General features: G+C 40.4%; 2 protein-coding genes and 1 non-coding gene across 19 annotated transcripts in view; all 3 read right to left on the bottom strand.

Annotated features, from left to right (window-relative positions):
* Window positions 1-27021, bottom strand: part of UBAP2 (ubiquitin associated protein 2) — a 127781-nt gene that overhangs the window by 26263 nt on the left and 74497 nt on the right. For 10 of the 16 annotated variants that reach the window (XM_063609042.1, XM_063609040.1, XM_063609039.1 and 7 more), the window contains 6 exons: window positions 26426-26529; window positions 18188-18253; window positions 15253-15305; window positions 8429-8496; window positions 5373-5562; window positions 434-647 (listed from right to left, as the gene is read on the bottom strand). In XM_063609042.1, the coding sequence (XP_063465112.1) occupies window positions 434-647; window positions 5373-5562; window positions 8429-8496; window positions 15253-15305; window positions 18188-18253; window positions 26426-26529 (695 nt within the window). The remainder of the gene's footprint in view (window positions 1-433; window positions 648-5372; window positions 5563-8428; window positions 8497-15252; window positions 15306-18187; window positions 18254-26425; window positions 26530-27021) is intronic. The other 6 variants (XM_055293879.2, XM_063609045.1, XM_063609048.1 and 3 more) reach the window with 4 other exon arrangements.
* LOC129490917 (small nucleolar RNA SNORD121A) lies at window positions 4857-4938 on the bottom strand. The gene has a single exon (XR_008660386.1). It is a non-coding gene; the product is annotated as a small nucleolar RNA SNORD121A (small nucleolar RNA).
* Window positions 19738-25556, bottom strand: LOC129490248 (oligosaccharyltransferase complex subunit OSTC-like). Of its 2 annotated transcripts, XM_055293952.2 has the most exons (2): window positions 22755-25556; window positions 19738-20740 (listed from the first exon to the last, which is right to left on the bottom strand). In XM_055293952.2, the coding sequence occupies exons 1-2, from the start codon at window positions 23025-23027 to the stop codon at window positions 20720-20722; spliced, it is 294 nt and encodes a 97-aa protein (XP_055149927.1). In that variant the 5' UTR covers window positions 23028-25556; the 3' UTR covers window positions 19738-20719. The 2 variants fall into 2 exon arrangements, with proteins under 2 accessions (XP_055149927.1, XP_055149926.1); XM_055293951.2 differs by having other exon boundaries at window positions 19738-25556.

Raw genomic sequence — 27021 nt, 5'->3', positions numbered from 1 at the left:
AGGCCAGGAGGTGAAGATTAGCCTGGGCAGCACAGGAAGACCCCATCTCAAAAAAAAAAAAAAAAGTCAAAATGTTTTCCACATTCTATGTTCTATCACCACCCTCTTCTAATGGAGCTCAGAAAATTCTGTCCATGCATTTACACAAAGTGTTAGATGTTCATATTTGCATGCTTTTACCATACTTTTCAAGGCATGTACTACCACCACTCCTACTACCAACAATAATGAAACTATCAAGAACAACAACAAAAACAAATAAATGCAGGTATTGTACAACAAAGGAAGACTGATTTAACTGAGAAACTGCAAGAGTTCTACTAAAAAGAAACATCTCTGGACAAATTCCACATTAGCGTTCACAAGTCAACACACTCTGCCAAAGCTTGAAACGTCCTCAGTAGGGGCAAACCCACAAACAATGTATACCTACCAAAATGACTGAGGACTGAGGACTGGGATGTTGGCGGCTTGAGGTCCCAAGAAGTAGTAGTTGTAGGGTGACTTGTACTATTCTGCTGTATACTTGGGGTGGTGGTAAACTGGCCCAAACTCGGAGCTTTCAACTGGTCCAAAATCTGGGAGCTGGGGATGTTTGCCATTTTTGGTGGTGCAAGCTCTCCAAATCCTGAGCCAAGGACGGATGACTTTAAAAGGGGGATAAAAGAACAAATCCTCAGCAATACAGAATTTCTACCCAAGGCTTTAAAACACATCAAGTATTTTCACAAGTATGTTAAAACCTATAATCTAAGACATATGAATTACTAAAATATAACTTAGAAAATACTACATGAAAATATTACTATGCAATAAAAACTGACTAAATAAATACAGCTATCCTTCCTCATTCTGACATAAGAAGTTAAAGGGAAGGGAAATATTTGCCATGAATTTGAAGAAATCGATTTTTAAAAACGTGATGTTGGCCGGGCACGGTGGCTCACGCCTGTAATCCCAACACTTTGGGAGGCCAAGGTGGGCGGATTACAAGGTCAGCCGGATCACAAGGTCAGGAGATCAAGACCATTCTGGCTAACACAGTGAAACCCCATCTCTACTAAAAATACAAAAAAATTAGCCGGGAGTTTTGACAGGCGCTTGTAGTCCCAGCTACTCGGAAGGCTGAGGCAGGAGAATGGCATGAACCCAGGAGGTGGAGCTTGCAGTGAGCAGAGATCACGCCACTGCACTCCAGCCTGGGTGACAGAGCAAGACTCCGTCTCAAAATAAATAAATAAATAAATAAATAAATAAATAAATAAATAAATAAATAAAAAGTAATAAAAAGTGATGTCATAAGTTCACAATTAAATATCACTATCTAAAAAAAACTAAAGAGGAATGCCATGAAATACATGACAAAGATATATGCTTGACCAACAAAAACACATTATTTTCCTAATCTGTGAACCACAGTCTTCATCTTTAATGATTACAAGATGTACAGTCAAAGAAGAGATCAGTGTGAGATGACCCTGCAAGATCAAATACAGGTCAGGCTGGGCACAGTGGCTCACACCTGTAACCTCAGCACTTTGGGAAGCCGAGGTGGGTGGATCACCTGAGGTCAGGAGTTAGAGACCAGCCTGGCCAACATGGTGAAACTCCGTCTCTACTAAAAATACAAAAATTAGCCAGGGATGGTGGTGCACGCCTGTAATCCCAGCTACTCGGGAGGCTGAGACAGGAGAATCGCTTGAACCTGGGAGGTGGAGGTTGCAGTAAGGTGAGATCGCACCACTGCACTCCAGCCTGAGTGACAGAGCTAGACTCGTCACTCACGCGCGCACACACACACAAGATCAAATACAGGTCAAAGAACTGAACTTAAGTGGTTAATATTCCAAAATGAGACACTGCAATACACAGGTATTTGAAGTTGAGCAAATACCATAGACTCTGCTATTTTCATTTCAAGTTGTTTAGATGACTAAGAACACCAAATATGTTCCATAAATAAGTACAGGAAAAACAATGTTACTCCTCTCCCATCTGTCCTGTCAGGTTGAGATCCAAAGAGAATGAAAGCCTATGACTAGAAAAGACAATGGAAGCTCAACTACATTTTTACATATCAAGATCATTCTGAAATATAAGTTCTTCATCAAAAATAACATTTCTTTTCTTTTCTTTTTTCTTTTTTGAGACAGTCTCACTCTGTCACCCAGGCTGGAGTGCAGTGGCGCGATCTCGGCTCACTGCAATCTCCGCCTCCCAGGTTCACTCCATTCTCCTGCCACAGCCTCCCGAGTAGCTGGGACTACAGGAGCCCACCACCACGCCCGGTTTTTTTTGGTTTTTTTTTGTATTTTTAGTACAGAAGGGGTTTCACCATGTTAGCCAGGATGGTCTCGATCTCCTGACCTTGTGATCCGCCTGCCTCGGCCTCCCAAAGTGCTGGGATTACAGGCATGAGCCACCGCGCCTGGCACAAAAATAACATTTCATATCCATTTATGGTCAAAAACAAATACTTTGCCTTCCCTCAAGTAAGTTGAAACAATTACTCTATTATCAGCATTCAAAGGCAAGGAATGTCCCACTTGTATGGAAATCCTAACTTCTCTGCTTTGAGTAAAACATTAGGTTATGGACAGCTGTGACACAGAATCTGCTCATACTAAAACAGTTGTGCTAACATTACTTACCACTGCTCCAGATTCTTTTTTCAGGTTGCCCAATACACTGGTCTGAGGTTGCTACCAATTTGCAAAAATCCAGCTCAAGCCCACTGATTTAATGAAGGCTTCCCTGGTGATGACTCTCTTCATCCTGTTATCCTACATAATCCCTAACACGCATCAGCTAGTTTTATCAAATGCACTATGTGCTTTGCTTTACAACACAGCGAAATCACTGAATCAATGACTACTGCCATGCCCTAGGTAATACACAGCATAGGCCTCTTAAGTCCACCTACACACTTAAATCAAAGGAGAGACTTTTAAAATGTATACAATACACACATGTGCATACATGCACATACACACAAACACACACAGTGCCCAAATCCCAATCCCAAAGATGAGGACACGTTTTTAGAGACTCAGGAAATATCATTATCACTTCTGTTGCTGCTGTTATTTACTAGGTTCTCCAGCAATTTTATTTTATTATTAATTATTATTTGGAGACAAGGTCTTGCTGTCAACCCAGGCTGGAGGGCCACAGAACAACCTCCTGGGCTCAAGTGATCCTCCCATGCCAGCCTCTCAAGTAGCTGGGATTACAGTAGCTATGATTACAGGGCAGGTGCCACGACAACCAGCTTATTTTATTTTAGCAAGATGAGGCCTCGCTATGTTGCCAGGCTGGTCTCAAATTCCTGGCATCTCACAATCTTCCAGCCTCAGCCTCCCAAAGTTCTGGGATTTACAGGGATGAGCCACCATGCCATGCCTGGCCTCCCCAGTGATTTTTTTTTTTTTTCTTTTTTTTTTTTTTGAGAGTTTCTCTCGTTGCCCAGGCTGGAGTGCAATGGCGTGATCACGGCTCACTGCAACCTCCACCTCCCAGGTTCAAATGATCCTCTTGCCTCAGCCTCCCAAGAAGCTGGGATTATAGGCGCCCACCACCAAGCCCGGCTAATTTTTGTATTTTTAGTAGAGATGGGGTTTTACCACATTGGCCAGGCTGGTCTCGAACTCCTGACCGCAAGTGATCCACCCACCTCGGCCTCCCAAAGTGCTGGAATAACAGGTGTGTGCCGCCGCGCCCAGCCCCCAGCCCCCAGTTATTTTTAAAGTTTAGAGTAGGGTTGAGAACCACTGCTCTAATACAACGCCACACAAACAATTCTTATTCTGCTTTCTCATGTTGGTCATTCTCATGCTGGTCACTACATAAAGCAACATATCTGAAGATCGCTGTAAAAACTCAAGTCCTTCTTATCAATTCAGTGGACACACATAGATTTCAGCAAGGGCATTACATAATTATACCAGTAGCAGAGGGAAAGGCGGAGGAGGAAAAGACTCTGGTGCTTCAATTAAAAATCAGGGTTTTTATTAGGCCTTCTCAAAATAGAGAAGCCTTGGGCTGTCCTACACTTCAAGCACTGACACCACCTCATATACCAATGATACGAAAAACACCAAGTCCCCAAGCCCAACACATGATATGGCTACACAGAGTAGAAAATACTAAGGAAAAGTTTAAATATTCAATTCTCAATTTTATCACGGTAAAACAAGTGATTTGACTCAGGGGAATTCTGTTTCTCAGCAATAAATTTCAGGAAAAACGCAGCAACAAACTAAAATAATTATCCCTAGTAAGAGCTGTAGTTCTGCATCCATAGACCTTTCCAACTTCCCCTTGCCAGCTCAGAACTTCCTGTAGTTGGGTAGGAACTTCAGTTCACCATTCTAAAGCAACATTCTTGTATAAGCTATGATCTAAGCTTATACTTCCATAAGCCTATCTTCACAGCCTTCACTAACAGTTCCTGAAGTTCCTTCTGGATGGGAGCTTAACTCACATTGGAAGTCAGTCATACAGTACTAAACGACACTGTTTCAATAAAAACACATCCAAACTATAAGGGCCTCTGTTAATCATTTGGCATTTTAAGAAAATGTAGCTTATTTTACGGTCTTAGGGGGAAAAAAAGCAAAAAACATAAGTACCTAGGCAGACTTAGACTGTTTTTACATTATTTTATAGCAAGTCAATTCTGATAAACTTTTGCATTTAATTGGAAAACAAGTAAGAAATTGAATATACTACTTATAGAGACACAATGTGAAACAAAATACAAGGAAAACATCATTCAGAAGAAAGGGGTGCTTTCAATCTCAAGAGTGATCATCAGTTCAAAGAATTCGACAAACCATAAAAAAATTTTTATCTTTGTCCAGGAAACTCAGGTAGTTAAATTCCACATGGAATCATCAGATATGTGCTTGGAAATTACCACATCATTGTTTTCTGGACTGAGATCTACTGTAGAATTTTTTGATGTTTTGTTTTAGAGACAGGGTCTCGCTCTGTCACCCAGCCTGGAGTACAGAGGCATGATCATGGCTCACTGCAACCTCAAACTCCTGGGCACAAGTGATCCTCCAATCTCAGCCTCCCAAGTAACTGAGACTACAGGCACACAACATCACACTCAGCTAATTTTTGTTAGTTTGCTTTTTTTGTAGAGACAGAGTTTTGCCCAGGCTGGCTTCAAACTCCTGGGTTCAAGTAATCCTCATGCCTCAGCTCCCAAAGTGCTGGGATTACAGGCATGAGCCATCATGCCCGGCCTTACTGTAGATATTTTTATATTTAGAAAGTAATTATAAGGCATGTATCATATTCTAGAATACATTTGCTAATGGGTATATTTCTTAAAATCCCACACTGAAATAGAAGTGAGTTACCAGGCTCTGAGGAGAATAGGAGTTGACAGCACTGGAGCTGCCAGTCCCTGGTGCCATCTGATTGTTGTGTTGCGAATTTGTGAAGACAAGGGCTTGGCCAAAGCCCTGCTGTTGGGAAGTTTCAAAGGAGTTGGCTTCTGAGGCTTGACTGTGAGGAACAGGCTTCTGGAGCAAGGCTACCAGATCAATGCTAAGCAGACAAAAAGCAATGAGGAACCAGTCATAAGCAAATCTTACCAACAAATGAATTTGAGAAGTCAATCAATATATAGTGAATTTACATTAAAAATCAAATGAGGAGAACCTCTGGAAAATGGGGTTTAAGGGGGCAAAAGGAGGGCATCATCCACACAAAAGAGCATACCAAGCCACAGAGACTGAAGCAGGGCTTTGCAGAGAAGAGAATCAAAAGGTATATTGAGAAATTTTCAAAGTAATGACTAACACATTATAAACTGATTTGAAAACCTGGAGCAATAAAATAAAATTAAACAATTTTCTCAAGTTTGGTTCATTTTACCTAGAATATTTTACCCATTTATTACCTAAAACCAGAATTCCTAATAAATCCATATTTCTAGGGAATGAAGACCTCACCTGCAGTAAGCAATTCAATAAGTTTCACCTTTTTTTTTTTCTAAGACAGTGTCTCACTCTGTTACCAAGGCTGGAATGCAGTGGTGTGACCCTGGCTCACTGCAACCTCCGCCTCCCAGGCTTAAGCGATTCTCGTGCCTCAGCCTCCCAAGTAGCTGGGATTACAGGCATGTGCTACCATGCCCGGCTAATTTTTCTTTTTTTTTTTTTTTTTTTTTGAGACGGAGTCTGGCTCTGTCGCCCAGGCTGGAGTGCAGTGGCACAATCTCGGCTCACTGCAAGCTCCGCCTCCTGGGTTCACGCCATTCTCCTGCCTCAGCCTCTCCGAGTAGCTGGGACTACAGGCGCCCGCCACCACGCCCGGCTAATTTTTTTGTATTTTTAGTAGAGACGGGGTTTCACCGTGGTCTCGATCTCCTGACCTCGTGATCCGCCCGCCTCGGCCTCCCAAAGTGCTGGGATTACAAGCGTGAGCCACCGCGCCTGGCTAATTTTTCTATTTTTAGTAGAGACAGGGTTTCACCATGTTGGACAGGCTGGTCTCACTCCTGATCTCAAGTGAGCCGCCTGCTTGGCCTCCCAAAGTGCTGGGATTACAAGCATGAGCCACCCTACCTGACCAAGTTTCACATTTATCTTAAATTTTTACATTCTATCCCATAATACATTTAAGTGTGTGTATACACACACACACACACATGCCCACATAATTTTATCTTTAAAATATTCAGGAATAAATGCACAGTATAATAACAAATATACTGTTAACCAGAACTTTTAAAACACCCCCAGACAGATATTCCAATTTGGACTACCTGACAAGAATGAGCTACAAACTTCCTGTACCAACTCTTTTCTAAACTTACCTAGTGTAGTAGGACCTGCCAGATGCACCGTATTACCTAACCTTGTAATGAATGCCATTCAATCCTTTCAAAGGCCAGTTCCCATCAGTTCTCCTAACTGACATTCTCACTATGCCAATGAGACAGGCAGATTGTAGGACAATTCAAGACTCATTCCTGACACATGGCAAAAGTTCCTAGCCTGAGTTCCTCTCCCTTATAGACTATAGCCAAGTTGAATTTCATGACAATGATCCCAGTAAATTCACTGAATCATAAATACAATAGAGAATATGTGCATTTAACAAGAAACTCTAAACAATCTCAAAACAATATAAGACATAATCATTAATCATTTTTATTTCCCTACAATGAAATCTCATCACCATCTCATCTGGCATGAGATTGATCCTGTTAAGTTCAAAACTGCCTTCATTTATAAGGTATCATATGTAACCAGTCTTTTATCTTTCCAGATCACTACACTTTGAAACCACTTTCAAAGGTGTTTAGTGTGAAAACTAAAATGTAAATAAATGCTCTTCTCATTTGGTTCAGTGTACATTCTAAGAATGTTGTTGTTATCCTGTAAGTTCCTTCCTTTTCTGTAATCTAGTAGAGTAAAACTAGTAGAACTCAAATAAGAGATCTGTATTAGTTTCAGAAGATCTAAATAGATGGTACATGAAGAAACCAAAGAATACAATGTATTAAGTTCATTCTGTCAAAAAAAAAATATGTCTACAAAAGTGAAAATAGCAACCATTTAAAAAGTTTAGGCCAGGCATGGTGGCTCATGCCTGTAATCCCAGCACTTTAGGAGGCCGAGGCTGGCGGATCACGAGGTCAGGAGTTCGAGACCAGCCTAGCCAATATGGTGAAACCCCGTCTCTACTAAAAATACAAAAATTAGCCGGGCGTGGTGGCGGGCGCCTGTAATCCCAGCTACTTGGGAGGCTGAGGCAGAAGAATCACTTAACTTGGGAGGGGGACGTTGCAGTGAGCCGAGATCACACCACTGCATTCCAGCCTAGGCGACAGAGTGAGACTCCGTCTCAAAAAAAAAAAAAAAAAAAAAAAAAAGAAAAACGGCCAGGTGTGGTGGCTCACATCTGTAATCCCAGCACTTTGGGAGGCTGAGGTGGGCGGATCACCTGAGGTTGGGAGTTCGAGACCAGCCTGACCAACATGGAAAAACTGTCTCTACTAAAAATACAAAATTAGCTGAGCGTGGGGGCGCATGCCCGTAATCCCAGCTACTTGGGAGGCTGAGGCAGGAGAATCACTTGAACCCAGGAGGCGGAGGTTGCAGTGAGCAGAGATAGTGCTATTGCACTCTAGCCTGGGCAACAAGAGCAAAACTACGTCTCAAAAAAGAAAAGAAAAAAGTTTAACATGATGTCTGCAACAACTGCTAACAAATTCATCAGTGGATACATCAATTAGAAAATGACTGAAGCTCTGTCAGATTACCAAGTAGTGGTAAAATAAAGGTTAGCCTTGGATAAAAAGGGATAAAATAGAAAGAGACCCAAAAATGAAAATACTTTTCCTGAGGCAAAAGATTTCAGTAATGCTTTGAATAACAAATATAAGATGGCAAAAAGGATTTACCTTTGCCCAGGTGAGATGTGATTCTCCGCTGGAGCAGATGAGGCAGTGAAGACCTTTGTTTCAGAAAGCTGTATGGAAAGTTGAAAAATTTAATCTTATTCTACATACTATTAAACCCAAAACACTGACTTCCTGATCATTTGTAGTCATCAGTAGTCTCTTACACTTCACATAACAGTTATTCTAAAGAAAATGAAACATGCAAGTGACCATGACAAGTAATTTTCAAGTGAATGCATTTTTTTTTTTTTTTTTTTTTTTTTTGAGACAGGGTCTGGCCCTGTTGCTCAGGAAGGAGTGCAGTGACGTGATCTCGGCTCACTGCAATCTGTGCCTCCTAGGTTCAAGCAATAATCTCACCTCAGCCTCCTGAGTAGCTGGGCCTCCAGGCACGCACCAGCATGCGCCACCACACCGAGCTAATTTTTGTATTTTTAGTAGAAACGGGGTTTTGCCATGTTGCCCAGGATAATCTCCAATCCCTGGCCTCAAGTGATGCACCCACCTCGGCCTCCCAAAGTGTTGGGATTACAAGTATAAGCCATGGCGCCCGGCTGCAAGTGAAGGTAATTTTAGATTGAAAGGCCTAGAAGAATGATTTCAAATCAGGAAAATGATGAGACTAATGGTAAACAACACAGTGAAACACTCAAAGCAGGGCTCAACCGCAGACTCACTTCTCTATTTGTCATTACACAAAATGAGAATACCAGTAAACCCACCAACAATGCTAACAGAAATGCCAAAAAGAAGTTGAGAAGGTGGCCAGGAATGGTGGCTCACACCTGAAGGCCCAACACTCTGGGCAGCCGAGGCAGGAGGATTGCTTGAGGCCAGGAGTAAGACTTCATCTCTAGGGAAAAAAAAAAAAAAAAAATTTGCTGATCGTGGTGGTGTGCACCTGTCCCAGCTACATGGGAGGCTGAGGCAGGAGAATCGCTTCAGTCCAGAGATAGAGGTTGAGGCTGCCGTGAGCCATGATCACACCACTGCACTCCAGTCTAGGGGACAAAGTGAGATCCTGTCTCAAAAAAAAAAAAAAAAGAAGTCATTAAGAAGTTTGTAAAGGTGAAATAATCGATGTTTTCTCCCCCAAAGACAGATGTCTTTAGTACTTAATTGATGAGTAATTTTACATTTCATTTTTATTAAACCATGGTTTTCTATTATTTTTAAAAAATTGATTTTATCGCATTCTAACACATCCAATAAACCGCAAATATTCAAACCGAGTAACTGAGTAAGTCTGGCATACATAGGCTCCCATGAAACCATCACCACAATCAGGACAGTGAACATATTCTTTACTCCCCCACAATTTCCACCTGTCCCTGTGGAATCACTCATTCCCACAACTTGTCTGCATCCCCAGGCAACCACTCACATGCTTTCTGACACTACAGATTAGGCTGCATTTTCTAGAATTTTAAATGAAATCATAAAAGTATCCAAACCTTTATTCCTGGCTTCTTTCACTCAGCATAATTATTTTGGGATATATGCACATTGTTTTAACTCACTTTTAGGGCACTCAGGATAAATTTTTTGAAACCTCAACTGACATTAATAAAAGATACATATTCTTTTTATGTTTTCAATGTGGGGACTTGGCTTTGAAAGGCTGGAAAATGTTGATCTAATGAGGTAATACGGAAAACATAAAAATGCTACTCAAAAGGTTCTCATAATTCTTATCAACTCTAAATATCTCAGAAACACTGTATAAAACCAGACTTCCTGCATGAGACAGTATGTGTAAGCAGGAGGTAGAGCAGACAGTAGGTGTTCATTTTCTTCAACAATATAAAAATGCTAAATTGTTTACCGGTTCAACAAGTCAACAAGAAAGGCATAAGTTGCATCCTATTCCAAAACAGGGTGTGTGGGAAGGGTTTTTTTTTCTTTTTTTCTTTTTTGGGAGACAGACCTTACTCTGTCACCCAGGCAAGAATGCAGTGACATGATCACTGAGGCTCACTGCAGCTACAAACTCAACCTCCCAGGCTCAAGCATTCCTCCCACCTCCACTTCCTAAGTAGCTGGGACTACAGGCACCTGCCATCACACACAGCTATTTTAAAAATTTTTTGTAGAGATAGGGCCTCCCTATCTTGCCCAGGCTGCTCTTGATCTCTTGGGCTCAAGCGATCCTCCTGCCTCAGCCTCCCAAAGTGCTAGGGTTACAGGCATGAGCCACTGTGCCTGCCCCAAGGTAGTAGTATTTTAATATTCCGAGTGAATCCATTTTTGCCTGAAAGAAACTTACAAATTAAATCTATTTAAGAAAAAGAGAAAAAGAAGTAAATGAGAACTACTACAAACATTGACATATCTAAACATGATAATAAAACACTGAATGGTTCCCCCCACCCTTTTTTTTTTTTTTTTTTTTTGAGATGGAGTTTCATTCTTGCTGCCCAGGCTGGAGTGCAATGGTGTGATCTCGTCTCACTGCAAGTGCCTCCCGGGTTCAAGTGATTCTCCTGCCTCAGTCTCCCAAGTAATTGGAATTACAGGTGCCCACCATCACACCTGGCTAATTTTTGTATTTTTAGTAGAGACAGGGTTTCACCACGTTGGCCAGGCTTGTCTTGAACTACTGACCTCAGGTGATCCGCCCACCGCAGCCTCCCAAAATGCTGGGATTACAGGCATGAGCCACTGTGCCCGGCCTTTTTTTTTTTTTTTTTTTTTTTTTTTTTTTTAAGGAAGGGCCAGGCATGATGGCATGCACCTGCAATCTCAACTACTTAGAGGCTGAGGCAAGAGGATCGCTTGAGCACAGGAGTTTGGGGTTGGAGTGAGCTGGCCAACAGTGCAAGACCTAGTCTCTAAAATTAAAAAAAGGCCGGGCGCAGTGGCTCATGCCTGTAATCCCAGACCTTTGGGAAGCCAAGTCAGACAGATCACTTGAGGTTAGGAATTCGAGACCAGCCTGGCCAACATGGTGAAACCCCGTCTCTACCAAAAATACAAAAATTGGCCAGGCATGGTGGCGCGCATCTATAATTCCAGCTACTCAGGTGGCTGGGGCAGGAGAATCACTTGAACCCCGAGGCGGAGGTTGCAGTGAGCCAAGATCGTGCCACTGCACTCCAGCCTGCACAACAGGGAGAGACTACATCTCAAAAAATAAAAAATAGATTAATTAAATTTTTTATAAAAGGAGAAAAGACGGCCGGGCGCGGTGGCTCACGCTTGTAATCCCAGCACTTTGGGAGGCCGAGGCGGGCGGATCACGAGGTCAGGAGATCGAGACCATGGTGAAACCCCGTCTCTACTAAAAATGCAAAAAGTTAGCCGGGCGTGGTGGCAGGCGCCTGTAGTCCCAGCTACTCGGAGAGGCTGAGGCAGGAGAATGGCGTGAACCCGGGAGGCGGAGCTTGCAGTGAGCCGAGATTGCGCCACTGCACTCCAGCCTGGGTGACAGAGCGAGACTCCGTCTCAAAAAAAAAAAAAAAAGGAGAAAAGAGGTGACTAGTTATTGTTCTAAAATCTAGAAGGAATCTAGGATTCACATTTTAGATTATTCCCCTACCGATCAGCATTACTTTGTATCACCTCAGAGAAATTTACAATTTTTATGATTCCAAAGAAAAAATACCCAAATTCTGTTAACTCTTTTCAGGAATTACATATTTTGATACAGCAGAATGTTAATGTCTCTCTGGAGGCCGGGCGCGGTGGCTCACGCTTGTAATCCCAGCACTTTGGGAGGCCGAGGGGGGCGGATCACGAGGTCAGGAGATCGAGACCACGGTGAAACCCCGTCTCTACTAAAAAAATACAAAAAATTAGCCGGGCGTGGTGGCGGGCGCCTGTAGTCCCAGCTACTCGGAGAGGCTGAGGCAGGAGAATGGCGTGAACCCGGGAGGCGGAGCTTGCAGTGAGCCAAGACTGCGCCACTGCACTCCAGCCTGGGCGACAGAGCGAGACTCCGTCTCAAAAAAAAAAAAAAAAAAAAAAAAAAGTCTCTCTGGAGTACATGTATACTGCCTGATACTAGATGTTCATCAAAAGACTTCATGTGACCCACAGAAAACTCCAATAATTTAGGCAGGACAGCTATTATGATATTCATTATACAGATGAAAAATAGGAGGCTCAGACTGGAAAGATGCCTTGTTGAAGGTCAACAGCTAGAATTTACATAGAATTTTGTCTTCTGGGCCGGGCGCGGTGGCTCACGCTTGTAATCCCAGCACTTTGGGAGGCCGAGGCGGGCGGATCACGAGGTCAGGAGATCGAGACCACAAAAATACAAAAAATTAGCCGGGCGTGGTGGTGGGCGCCTGTGGTCCCAGCTACTCGGAGAGGCTGAGGCAGGAGAATGGCGTGAACCTGGGAGGCGGAGCTTGCAGTGAGCCGAGATCGCGCCACTGCACTCCAGCCTGGGTGACAGAGCAAGACTCCGTCTCAAAAAAAAAAAAAAAAAAAAAAAAGAATTTTGTCTTCTGATCCCTTGCTGATTTTCTAACATGCCTGCTGATCCTGAGAGGCAACCAGATGTAAAGCTTTTAGCCTTGCAACCTTCTCCTATCCCACCTTGCAACAAAACTTTAGCAAAAATTCTAACAATAAAAAACATTTATACGTGGGATGGTTCTGTTCAAAATAAGGTAAGATGTCCACAGACTATTCACTTTGACCTCCCTTTAACACTAGTGCCCAACCCTCCACTGGTTTAAATAACCACTTATCAAGTCCAGCCTCTGATATTAAAGGTATCAAACGTCGTACCAGTATGATGCACAGCCAAGGATAACTAGAGAGCCAGGTGGCATCATAACACTAAGGACTTTCAATTAGTATGCAGCAGCAGTAAAAATATCCCCCAAATCCCAACTAAAGGAGCATATCTACTCTCATCTTTGTCACACTCTACCCAGCTCACTCCTAACAAGCCAGATTTAATCCTGCTAAAAAAAGAAAGGAAGCAAAAGTACAAAGTTTAAAAAAAAAAAAAATGCTTGTCCAAAATTGCTTAATTTTGGCCAGGCATGGTGGCTTATGCCTGTAATCCTGGAACTTTGGGAAGCCAAGGCAAGAGAACTGCTTGAGCCTGGGGGGTTGAGGCTGCAGTGAGCTATGATCGCACCACTGCACTCCAGCCTGAGCGACAGAGCAAGAGCAAGGCCCTGTCTCAAAAAAAAGAAAAAAAAAATTAAAGTGTTTATTTTTTACAAGGTAAAATGAATCTATCTATGGTAGTGGGTTGTTCAAACACCACTTAAAACCCAAATAATACTGCGTGTGAAGGAGTAGTAAGACCCAAGGAACAATGCCCTGCCTAAGGTCATCAAACAAGTCAAGTAGAAATCATGTTTCTTGTTTCTCATTCCAAGCAGGTCCTGTTAGCATAAATGGAAACACATATGGAGACAGAGAAAAAGAATCTCAAACTCTGCGTCATTGTATATAGTTTTGAGGATCTGTATTTGTAACCCATTTATTCTTTCCCTCTCAATGTCTGCTCAAATTCTGTGTCAGGTAGATACCAAACTCAAGAGTTCTAGAATTTGACAGTCAAACAGAAAAGAGGTATAAAATTTTATGGTATTGGGTTATTTATCCCTTTTTTCTCTTTATTATTTAACTTATTTTTTTTTCCAAAAAAATACTATGCTGAAAGCAGAACTTAATAGACTGACGGTACCCAGAAGCTAGTGTAACATGCTCAAAAATATCTCTGGAATAAAGGAATTTAAAAAAAAAAAAAAAAAAAGCGTTCTTCTAGTCAAAAGGGGAAGAGGTTGGGCATGGAACCAGAGCAAACTTATTCAGGTTAATTTCAACTGTGATCCAAAATATAGACTCTCCTTTAATGAAAATATTCTAAATAATAGTTCACAAATCTGGGCAACAGTGTCAGCTGGCTATCAGGTCAAACAAAACACAGATAAGCTTAAAAAAAAAATCAATCCTACTTAACACCTGGTAAATTTTGTTTGTTTGCTTTAAGATGGATTCTTGCTCTGTCACCCAGGCTAGAGGGCGGTGAAACGATAATGCAGCCTTGAACTCCTGGGCTCAAGAGATCCTCCTGCCTTAGCCTCCTGAGTAGCTGAGACTACAGATGCACAACCCCACATCCACGTAATTTTATTATTATTATTATTTTGTAGAGACAGGGGTCTCACTTTGTTACTCAGGCAGGTCTCATATTCCTGGCTTCAAGTGATCCTCCTACCTTAGCTTCTCAGAGTGCTGGGATTATAGTTGTGAGCCACTACGCCCAGCCTAACACCTCAACCTTTTTTCTTGTTTGTTTTTTCCAATTTCCCAATCGTCTTGACACTTGGTCATTTTTAAGCACGAAAACAAATATTCTTAAAAATCTGAAAATCTAAGTTCCTTTTAAGAAGCATCTGTTAAAAAAGCCAACTCTCGAAAACCCTGGCTACGACACATGCCAGAAAAGAAGCCAAGATAAGATGTCTCAGGCTCTTTCTTCCAAGCACCGAAGTTCCCACCAAACACTGAAAGAAAGACAGGTATCGGCCAGGCGCAGTGTCTCATGCCTATAATCCCAGCACTTTGGAGGTTTAGGCAAGTGTATCACCTGAGGTCAGGAGTTTGAGACCACCCTGACCAAAATGGTGAAACATCATCTCTACTAAAAAAAAAATACAAAATTAGCCAGGCGTCGTGGCACACACCTGTAATCCCAGCTATTTGGGAGGCTGAGGCAGAACTGCTTGAATCCGGGAGGCGGAGGTTGCAATGAGCCGAGATCACACCATTGCATTCCAGCCTGGGCAACAAACGTGAAATTCCATTTCAAAAAAAAAAAAGAAAGGTCTCATCTGACAGCGAACACTTACATCTTCAGTCCAGTCTTCTGTTGTCCACTCTTCCACAGAATTCTTCCAAGCCCCTGTTGGGAAACAACAGCAATCAAAGTTTACACCACAAAGTCAAATACAGTCCGAGTCCAAATGATTCCTTTTTGTGTACTATGCAGGAAAAAAGATACATACACCTCACTAGCAATTTAGTTTACAACCCAAGAAACATGACATTCTTAATCTATTCCCGGTAAAATCAGTAATATTTCTTTTCTCTCCTTCTCTTTGAAGTAATGTTTACAAATGCAACTTGACTAGTAGTCACTATCTACATAACCTCAAATCAGTGTTTCAAATGGATTTTGCTTCAATATAGGTCAAATCCAAGCAATTCTGCCATGAGTAAGAAAGTATGGATGTAGCACAAATATAGACATTTAACAATGGTTTGATTTCTTACAATATAGTCTTCAAAACAACAAATTTCATTTTAAGGCAAATCTGTCTTGGACCCTATTTCAGGTGGATTACTGAATTATCAAATTTAGAGAAGCATCCTTTTTATAAAATATTAGCTCTACTACGTGGTTTCCTAATAGGTCTCCAGCAAAGTTTAACACTACTCTTGCTCACACCAAGTCTGCTGCTTTAAGTTCTGGAGTCAGTACGCAGGATGCACTCAAACAGTTCTTACAGAATACTCATCCATAACCCATCTAAATACTTTCAAAAGTGTTGCTACTCAAAAAATACTTACTTACAGATCTTATATAAGTAGAGGGCCATTGTTTATAGCATGTATAAAAAAAAATGCCCATAGATAATGGTTTTTAAAGGAAATACACTAAGAAATTAACGACAACCCCAGAAAGCGGGATTATGGATGTTTTCAGTTCCTTTATAGGAAGAAAGGAGTTAATCATCTGACATACAAAATTCCATTTCTCTCCAAAAGTTGTGTATGGAGAGGGAAAAGGAGGAGGGGCACGCTTGTGAGACAAAAGAAGTCAGGTAACCATGTCTACCTTCCTTAGAATCATGTAAACAGCCAAATAACTGACCTCCTCATAAGTAAAATGATGACTGTTTCCTAGAAAGAGAGTCCTTATTTATGGAATGTTTTTCACAGGATGTACCTGATTTCAGATTGGGATGACTCTCTGTAAAATGTGATGTAAACTGTGCCAATATTTGGATGTAAAATACAGATGTTTCAAAACCGAAAACATTTAATTCTGTCTGAGAAACCACTAATACACTGGAAATTTGGAGGATGAAGTTAATGAAAGCCAGAATGGTAAGAGAAAGCTTGATGGCGAAGATGAAACACACACACACAAGAATATGAAGGAAAATTTCCAGGAGAAAAACAATGATGAAACATTACAAAAACCTACATAAAAAATATTAAAAGTACTCTAAAGCTTAAAATATACATTATTTTTTCTAATTTTTAAAATTGTGATAAAATACATATAAATTTGAGCAGCTCAGCCACCATATGTACAGTTAATGTAGTAAGTTAAAACAGACTTTTATACATGATATGTAGTAAGAATGGCCTACCATGGCAATTCAGGAGATGTATTAAAAGTTTAAAAAAGGCTGGGCATGATGGCTCATGCCTGTAATCCCAGCACTTTGGGAGGAAGAGGTGGGTGGATCACGAGGTCAGGAGTTCAAGACCAGCCTGGTCAATATGGTGAAACCCCGTCTCTACTAAAACTACAAAAATTAGCCGGGCATGGTGGCGTGTGCCTGTAATCCCAGCTACTGGGGAGGCTGAGGCAGGAGAATCGTTTGAACCCGGGAGGTGGAGGTTGCAGTGAGCTCAGATCATGTCACTGCTCCAGTCTGGGCGACAGAGCGAGACTCTATCTCAAAAACAAATAAATAAATAAATAAATAAATAAATAAATAATAAAAAATAGGGCCTGGAGCAGTGGCTCATGCCTGTAATTGCAGCACTTCGGGAGGCAGAGGTGAGTGGATCACCTGAGGTCAGGAGTTTCAGATCAGCCTGGCCAACATGGTGAAACCCCATCTCTACTAAAAATATAAAGAATGAGCCAGGGGTGGTGGCTCACACCTGTAAATCCCAGCTACTTGGGAGGCTGAGGCAGGAGAATTGCTTGAACCCAGGAGGTAGAGGTTGCAGTGAGTCGAGATCACGCCATTGCACTCCAGCCTGGGCAACAAGAGCAAAACTCCATCTCAAAAAATAAAAATAAAAAAACATAAAAATAATATAATAAAAAAATAAAAAAAGACTGGCCTACCACTTTGAGAGCAGTATTTTGAAAATAATTAAACACAACTTTGGACTTGCATAATAGGGTGAGAATCTGAGTACATTTAAAAGCAAGTACAAGGCACTATGTATGTAGCCTGAAGGAAAAACAGGGAAACAGATAGTTATAAGCAGAGATGCAACATGATAGAGTGGTAAGTCAGGAAATTACAGGGGAAACTCCCATGTCAGAAGCAAGTGCCACGTTGTTGCAGGAACTAGCCATACCTACACAGACTATAAAAAATTCCAGACATTAAATACAGAAGGCAGAGGCTCAGGTCTTAATCATATTTTGGAATATTAAAATTTTAATTTGGTCCACATTAGACCTACACCCCAAAACATAAGGGAAAAACTTCAACAATTCTTATTTTCAGCTTAAAACAATATATTTGAGATGAATGCTTTAGGTTCAATTTAGCTTGGTGTTAGTCCTCTAACGAATGTATGTTAAGGCCACTTAGGAACAAGGAAAACGATGAAAATTCTGTGGCACCTTGAAAGTCAATCAACAAAACATTTCCATTAGCAAACTGCAAATATGATTACCAAATAAATAGGTATAGTTTACAAACATTTATCTGATAAATTTTTATTAGCTAGCTTTGATAAAAAATGACAGGTATTGCAAGCAATTTATAAGATTCTTAATTTAAAAAATTAAAAAATTATTCATACCTTTGAGTCCATAAGAACTTTTGTTTGACAGATCCTGAGCTATGTTGTGAGTATTTGATGCCAGTTCTGTGGACCAATGTAAAATTGAGGGTTTAAACATATCAAAAGAATGAAAGTATTCATCACAGAGAAGATGGTCACTGTCAAAGCTATGTATATGCTGCGTTACTGCCCAAGGATAGTGAAATGTAATTGAAATCCATACTCTTACAGGTCACTGCAAATCAAGTTATGAATCTTATCCTTGATGGCTCTTGGACACTCAAATTACTTCAATTATTCTCATTCTCATGCCCATGTTTACCAAGCTCCCTTCTCACTCATCAAAGAGAGTATTCTAATCTGTTCAACAGGTACCAGTTTTTAGAAAATTTATAAATTAGCCTTCTGAGTATACACAAGTCTTTCTAGTTTGGTTAATTTGAGTGCTCCTCACATCGGGAATAGATTTGTGGTTATTATACTGTCAACAGTTGGGTTTCTGAGCCTATAAGGCTGAGTCCTGGACTCAGAACTCTCTTATCAACAAGCCAATACCATTCTGTGAGGCCTCTGGAAAAACAGCCAGCACCATCAGCTGATGACATCCTTTAACTGTATTCTACAACAAACTGGTTTTGCTTATCTAAATGCTTTTCAGCAAGAAATCTGCTACTTTAAATAATAAGTGGGAGGAGATGAAAGAAAAGAGAGAGGAGGAAAGAGAAAATTAAAAAAAAGTAACTAATTGACTAATTCAACATTCTGCTTCAACACTTGCACAACATTCGGCTTCAAAGCCATGGAAACGGGCACAGCTTCCACACACAGTTCTTCCACACTGTGTGGAAGCTGTGCACAGTGGTACAGGGCTGTAGTCCCAGCTACACAGGAAGGTGATGCAGGAGGATCACTTGAGCCCAGGAGTTTGAGGTTGTAGTGCACTAAGATTATGCCTGTGAATACCAACTACACTCCAGCCTGGACAACAAATTGAGACCCCCATTTCTTAAAAAAAAAGAAGCAAGAAAAAAAACCATCAGTGGAGGTATTAATAAAGGCACTATAATATCACATACAGTTTTTTGTTTGGATGTGTTTTCATTCCACTTTTATAAAAACCTGAGAATGGGATTGTCAGATTGTACAATAAAGGTATGCTTTCCCACCAGGCATGTATATGAGTACCTGTTATTCCACAATCCTCACCAGCACTTGGAATTTTTCATTTCCTTTAAAGCCATTTTAATAGGTGAATGGGAGTAACTCAATGTGGCTTTACTTTGTATTTCCCCAGTGACTAATAATGATGAGCGCACTCAAAGATTTGTTTGCTATCCATTTATCATCTTCCCTTATAAATGCAAATATTTTGCTTTTAATTAACTTATGTTAAAATAATTACAGATTCACAGGAAATTATCCTTCACCAGTCTCCGTGTTGAAACAGACATTACACAAAATTTACCATTTCTGACCCTCTCCAAGTGTACAATTTAGTGGCACAGAGTGTATTCACAATGTTGTACAATCATTACTATCCATTTCTAGAACTTCTTCCATTTTTTCCCCCATTTTTAATTGCTCATTTGTTTTAGGTGGTTGTTTTCTTATTACTGAATTGTGAGAGTTCTTTATTTATTTTGTATATAAGTCCTTATCAAATATGGATTTTATATAAACATTTTCTCCAAGACTACGTCTCATCCTATCATTTCATTTTTCTCTTCAGAAGAATTTCATAATTTTTGATAAAATGTACTTTGTCAATTTTCTCTTTTATGACTCAAGCCTATTGGATTCTATGTAAGAAATCTTTGCCTAACCTAAAGTCACTAAGATTTGCCACTACATCTTTTTTGTAAGTTGTACTTTTAGGTTTCATGTTTAAGTGTAAACTTGGAGGGTAATTTTTGTATACAGTATAATGTATGGCATTGAATTGCCTCATAATCTTTGACAAAAAACAATTAGCCATATGTATATGTGTTTATTTCTAAACTACTATGCTATTGATTTATGTGTTTTGCTTACTGTAGCATTAGAGCAGTTCTTAAAATCAGGGAGTGTGGGCCGGGTGCAGTGGCTCACACCTGTAATCCCAGCACTCTGAGAGGCTGAGGCGGGTAGATCACAAGGTTAGGAGATGGAGACCATCCTGGCTAACACAGTGAAGCCCCGTCTCTACTAAAACTACAAAAAAATTAGCCAGGTGTGGTGGCGGGCGCCTGCAGTCCCAGCTACTTGGGGGCTGAGGCAGGAGAATGGCGTGAACCCAGGAGGCAGAACTTGCAGTGAGCAGAGATCGTGCCACTGCACTCCAGCCTGAGTGACGAAGCGAGACTCCATCTCAAAAAAACAAAAGAAATCAGGGAGTGCGGGTCTTAGAACTTTTTTTTCTTTTCAAAATTGTTTAGGCTACTTTAGTCCCTTTAATATTATATAAAAATTTTAGAGTCAAGTTGTCAAGGCCAGGCACAATAGCTCACACCTGTAATCTCACCACTTTGGGAGGCTGAGGTGGGCAGATCACTTGAGGTCAGAGTTCAACACTTACCTGCCCAACATGAAACCCTGTCTCTACTAAAAATAAAAAATAAAATAAAAATAAAAAAATAAAAATTAGCTGGGCATGGTGGCGCACACCTGTAATCCTAGCTACTCAGGAGGCTGAGGTAGGAAATCACTCATCCGGGAGGTGGAGGTTGCAGTGAGTTGAGATTGCAACACTGCACTCCAGCCTGGGTGACAGAGTGAGACTCCATCTCGAAAAAAATAAAAATAAAAAAAAGAATCAAGTTGTCAAAAATCTGCTAAGATTTTGATTGGAATTGTGCTGAAGCTATCGATCAATTTGGAGAGAAATGACATTTCAAAGATATTGAGTCTTCCAATTCATGAACACTGAATATGTTCCCTTTTATGAGGGTCTTCTTTGATCTTTCCCAACATGTTGCATAATATTAACATACAAATCTTGCATATACGTAGTCAGAAATAACTATTTCTTGTTTTTTTTGGTGCTACTAAAAAAAGTACTGTTTTTCTTATTCTTTGTTTGCAATTGTTCACTGCTAGTAAAGAAGTACCATAATTATATTTTAATTATGGTTATAATTCTATATGCATTTGTTAGAATTCATCCTCTGTACGTCTAAAAAGGGGAGAATATATGTGTATTTATACAAAAACTACAACAAATCTGATTTTTTAAAAAAATCAGTGGGGAAAATTTACATGAGACGAACTACCGTGGATTAATAAATTCAAAGACTGAGTCAGTAAAAACTAAATGTCACAACAGTGAGACTAAAATATTAAAGTGGTATATCCCTCTATTTATTGTCTTCTTTATTTTCTCTCAATATTGTTTTATATTTTTTCTAATCTTACATATCTTACATATCATTAGACTTATTCCTAGGCATCTGGTGTTTTCTGAAGCTACTAGCAATTTTTTTCCATTTTCTGTTTGTTGATGATTTATAAAAATACATGCCTTCATGAAACTTGTGTCTTGCATCTTGTGCTTGTGAAACTCTCCAATAATTTGTCTATAGATTCTTTCACACAATCACAAAAAACAATGGCTTATTCTCCCTTTCCAATCCTTATGACTTACTTATTTTTTCTTTATTGCACTGGCTAGGACCTCCAGTACAGTGTGAATGGAAGCAGGGACCGCATGTGTTTTTATCTTGTTCCAGAGGAAAACCATTCAATATATCACCATTGACTGTAATATCTGCTGTAAGTTTACAGATATTCCTTATCTGATTAAGGAAATTCCTTGTATTCCTAACTGCCAGGGTTTTGTTTTTAATTAGAAAAATTATTTATTTCTGCTCCTTTCATAGATCTTATTGTTCAGGAAACAGTCACACATAGATATCTGAAATAATGTATTATCACACTCCCTGTTAAAAGGCAAAGCACCACAGGTAAAGCTGATCAGCCATCTAGAATTCTCAACTTATGGAATCTTGCTTCCAGATTTTATATTAATTTCTGAAAATCAGAAATGTCATCTCCAAAAAAAGTTAAAGGGGCTGTAAAAAATAATCACTTTATTCGATATTATATTTGTAAACTGGAGTATATTTTCTTTAAAAAATGAAAAACTAAGAAAATGTCACTCAACATCATTGATGTCAATAGGTCAGCAGGAAAAAAAATACTGTGATAAACTTGTCTCTTTGATACCAAGAAGAAATTTTACTCCAAGCTACACTTCCAGTGTTTTCACTACATACTTCTTTACTGCTGCTCTTCATTCTTTTCCACGTTTCGCAACAGCGGATTGGTATAGCCTTTAAAACTTCATTGACAGGAACAAATCCAGTATCCATTGATTTCTTCTCAAAAGGCACTCCAACCTATCAGATTGCCTGGCAGTTACATTCTCATGAATACTCTAGCCATAAAAAAAACTCAATAGGACACAGACAAATCCACGGAATAGAAGAAGAAATCTACTGGGTTTTGGGATATTTGGTGCATTCGACTGGTACGGGATTATGAAACCTAAACCTTCCATTGTGAACAGGAAGCTGGATGCAAGTCCTTCCATAATATACTGTCCATTTACTCTGTACACCAAGAAAGCTACTGGCCACTGATGCCCATGTTCATCGGTCACAGAGCCAACACTTTGAGGTTCAACAATAACATCATAAATTATTCCTCTGGTGATGAGGAAGCAAGACACCACCACCAGAGCATACATAGCCATGGCCGAGGGCATGTGCAGCCTGGTCGGCTTCTTCAGCTTCAGGTTGGGACATTTGAGCACTAATGGGACGCGGTACAAAGTCTCTATGTTGGTGGAATCAAGGGCCATTATCAGGCTCAAATCCCACATGCCACTCAGAAACAGTTTGTTTTAATCATGAACGAATATTGAATGCTTTTCCTTACTGAAATAATCATATGGATTTTTCTCCTTAATTTTGTTAAATGGATAATACTAATTTCTATATTTTTATATATAATACAAACATGAAATCTATCCTTTTACAACAGTTGAATAATTTTTAGTATATTCACAATTTGTGCAACCATCACCTCTAATTCTAGAACATTTTCAACACTCCAAAAACAAACTCCATACTCATTTGTAGTTACTCACCACTTTTCCCAAATAGTTCTAGCCCTAGGCAACCACCAAGCTAATTTCTGTCCCTATAAATTTGCCTTAGACATTTCAGATAAATAAAATCATAAAATACGATATATGTGGTCTTTCTGTGACTCTGCATACTATTTTCAAGGTTCATCCATGTTGTAGTATGTACCTTAATTCCTTTTTATGGCTGAACATTATTCCATTCTGTGTATATTCTATATTTTGCTTATACATTCATCCATTGATAAACATTTGAGGTTTTTTCCGCCTAGACAGACCTGTTCAATAGGAAGTATGGGTTGTTTCTACTTTTTTATAATTATGAATTATGTTGCTATCAATCTTTTTGTACAAGATTTTATGTGAACCTATATTTTCCTTTCTTTTGGGTATGCATCTAAGAGTTGATTTGACTTGTTTTTTAAAAGTTAAACAAACTAAGCTGGGCATGGTGGCTCATGTCAGTAATCCTCGCACTGGCTGGGTAGGAGGATCTTTGAAGCCAGGAGTTCAAGACTAGCCTCCGCAACAATGCAAAATCTTACCTCTACAAAAAACTTTAAAATTCACCCAGTGCAGTGGTGTGTGCCATAGTTCCGGCAGTAAGTACTAGGGAGGTTAAGGTGGGATGGCTTGAACCCAGTGGTTCAAGGCTACAGTGAGCTATGATCACACCACTGCACTCCAGCCTGGACAACAGAGTGAGATGTTCTCTCTTTTAAAAAAAAAAAAAAAAAGAAAGAAAGAAAGAAAGAAAGAAAGAAAAGAAGGTAGGGCACAGTGGCTTATGCCTATAATCCCATCACTTTGGGAGGCCAAGGTGAGTGGATCATTTGAGGTCAGGACTTCAAGACCAGTCTGGCCAACATGGTGAAACCCTGCCTACTAAAAATACAAAAAAGCCAGGCATGGTGCCGGACACCTGTAATTCCAGCTACTCAGGACACTGAGGCAGGAGAATCGCTTGAACCTGGGAGGTGGAGGTTGCAGTGAGCCAAGATCGTGCCATTGCACTCCAGCCTGGGTGACAGAGACTCCACCTCAAACACCCCCCACCCCCCCCCCAAAAAAAAACAGTTAAGCAAACTTAAATACCACGCATAATTTTTTTTTTTTTTTTTTTTTTGAGACAGAGTCCCACTCTGTCACCCAGGCTAAAGTGCAGTGGCACAATCTCAGCTCACTGCAACCTACGCCTCCTAGGTTCAAGTGATCCTCCCACCTCAGCATCCCAAGTAGCTGAGACCACAGGCATATGCTACTATGCCCAGCTAATTTTTTTATTTTTTTTTTTTGCAGAGACGGGGTTTTACCATGTTGCCCAGGCTGGTCTCAAACTCCTGAGCTCTAGCTGAGTTATCTTATAATCTCCTAATATCTATATGATCCATATCAATATTCCTTTTCTCCTTCCTGGAACCAATTATTCATGTTCTTCACCTTCCCTTGATGATCTCATAAGAAGCTTAACAATTTTACTAGTGTTTTCAAATAACAACTTATAAATTTTGTTGACCCTCTTTACAGTTTCTCTATTTACAGTTGATTAGTTGTGCTTCTGGTGGTACTCTCTTACTTTTTGGCTAGGGTTGATGTTATATGGATGTTTGTGTGCATTATTTATTTATTTTTTTTCCAGACACAGCCTTGCTCTGTTGCCTAGGTTGGAGTGCAGTGGCACAATCATAGCTCACTGCATCCTCAACCTGCCAGGCTCAAGTGACGCTCCCCACTTCAGCCTCCCAAGCAGCTGGGAACACAGGTGCACACCACCATGTCATGCTAATTTTTTAAGTTTTCTTAGTATAGATGAGGTCTTACTACGTTAACCAGGCTCGTCTCAAACTCTGGCTCAAGTGATCCTCCTACCTCCGCCACCTAAATGCTGAGATTACAGGCATGAACCACTGCACCTGGCCTTGATAATTTATTGAGCTATATTCTAAGTCTAGGTTATATTTCATTGTGTTAAATTATGTTTTTGTTTTTTTTTGTTGTTGTTGTTGAAGTCTCGCTCTGTTGCCCAGGCTGGAGTGCAATGGCACGATCTCGGCTCATTGCAACCTCCACCTCCTGGGTTCAAGCGATTCTCCTGTCTCAGCCTCCTGAGTAGCTGGGATTACAGGCATGTGCCACCATGCCCGGCCAATTTTTTGTATTTTTATAGATACAGGGTTTCACCATGTTGGCCAGGCTAGTCTCGAACTCCTGACCTCAAGTGATCCATCTGCCTCAGCCTCCCAAAGTGCTGGGATTACAGGTGTGAGCCACTGTGCCCAGCCAAATTATGTTTCTATAAGTATAATCTCAATAATTACTGTACAGCCGGGTGCGGTGGCTCACACTTGTAATCCCAGCACTTTGGGAGGCCGAGGCGGGCGGATCACGAGGTCAGGAGATCGAGACCACGGTGAAACCCCGTCTCTACTAAAAATACAAAAAAATTAGCCAGGCGTGGTGGCGGGCACCTGTAGTCCCAGCTACTCGGAGAGGCTGAGGCAGGAGAATGGCGTGAACCCGGGAGGCGGAGCTTGCAGTGAGCCGAGATTGCGCCACTGCACTCCAGCCTGGGCAACAGAGCAAGACTCTGTCTCAAAAAAAAAAAAAAAAAAAAAAAATTACTGTACAAAGAACTCTATATAAATAAACAACCAATATTTACCCCAAGAATTTCAGAAAATAAATAATCCAGAAACAGCATGATACAGAAAAACCTGCAGAGGCAACGTTGCTACAAACCCATCTATCATCTACCACCTTATCATACATTATCTGGCCAAAGAATCCACCATTAGAAATGGGAAGTACTTCCAGTAAAACATCTTCTCCTCAGAAATTCTATATATCTGTGACACACTTTGATCGGAGTGTGGGTTTGTGCCGATTTATGCCAATTACCTTATATAGCCTCTTTCTTAGCTTGCAGAAAGGAAAATCAAATTCCTTATCACGAGATTTGTATGTGACAGACTTTGGTGGTAAGAACCAACTAAGAATAGTTTCAGAGGTAGGACAGTAGCCTGTTTTTCATTCTTTTCCATCAGCACATTTAGACTTCATCTTTGTATGAGAACATAAAACTCTTAATAGCTCAAACATTTAAAACTCATCTCTGGCAAAAACAGAACACTTACCAGTTCCCTCATCTGCACCATTCTGAGCAGCTTCCCAAACTACTAGCTTTGTCCCACACACATCTGTAGATGTAGAATCTGAATAGTCCGCAGGATTAAATGTCCTGGGGTTTGAAATAAAGAAATAATAAAGGCAAAAGAAGCAAGCACCTAAGCCAAAATATTAACCGTACATGATCTTCCACCAAACAAGCCCAGTGCCTTCTCACAGCCACTGTAAAAGACGTCACCTCTCCTTCCCCTATTTTAAATATAACTAATTCTGCCAGCCATGGAGATGCAGATGTGAAAACCAGAAGTTCCACACATTCTGGTATAATAGCCTTATTTTCCTAAAACACAGTCCTCAGCATCCTAAAGCAGACAAGGAGATGTATAATCTTTCAAGGCAGAATAAGAGCTCTTATGAGAGTCCTGCTGAAAAATAAGGCTTAAATAGGCAACAGGTATTTTCTTCCCAAGTCAGAATCCAAGTTTGGCTTTGAATCTTTTACAGCTTAGATTTATATGCTCCTTTACAGAAACATTAGATAAAGAAGAAAACATTTTGTTCAGCACCTCTATTTCTTTTCAATAAAATCCTAAACTGAACACCC

The sequence above is a fragment of the Symphalangus syndactylus genome, chromosome 9, assembly GCF_028878055.3.
Source record: "Symphalangus syndactylus isolate Jambi chromosome 9, NHGRI_mSymSyn1-v2.1_pri, whole genome shotgun sequence".
NCBI lineage: Eukaryota > Metazoa > Chordata > Mammalia > Primates > Hylobatidae > Symphalangus > Symphalangus syndactylus.
This window is presented reverse-complemented; position numbering and strand designations above follow the sequence as displayed.

Coding starts and splice junctions, on each gene's coding strand:
- LOC129490248 (XM_055293951.2), bottom strand. CDS start 23,027: ATGTGGGATTTGAGCCTGATAATGGCCCTTGATTCCACCAACATAGAG.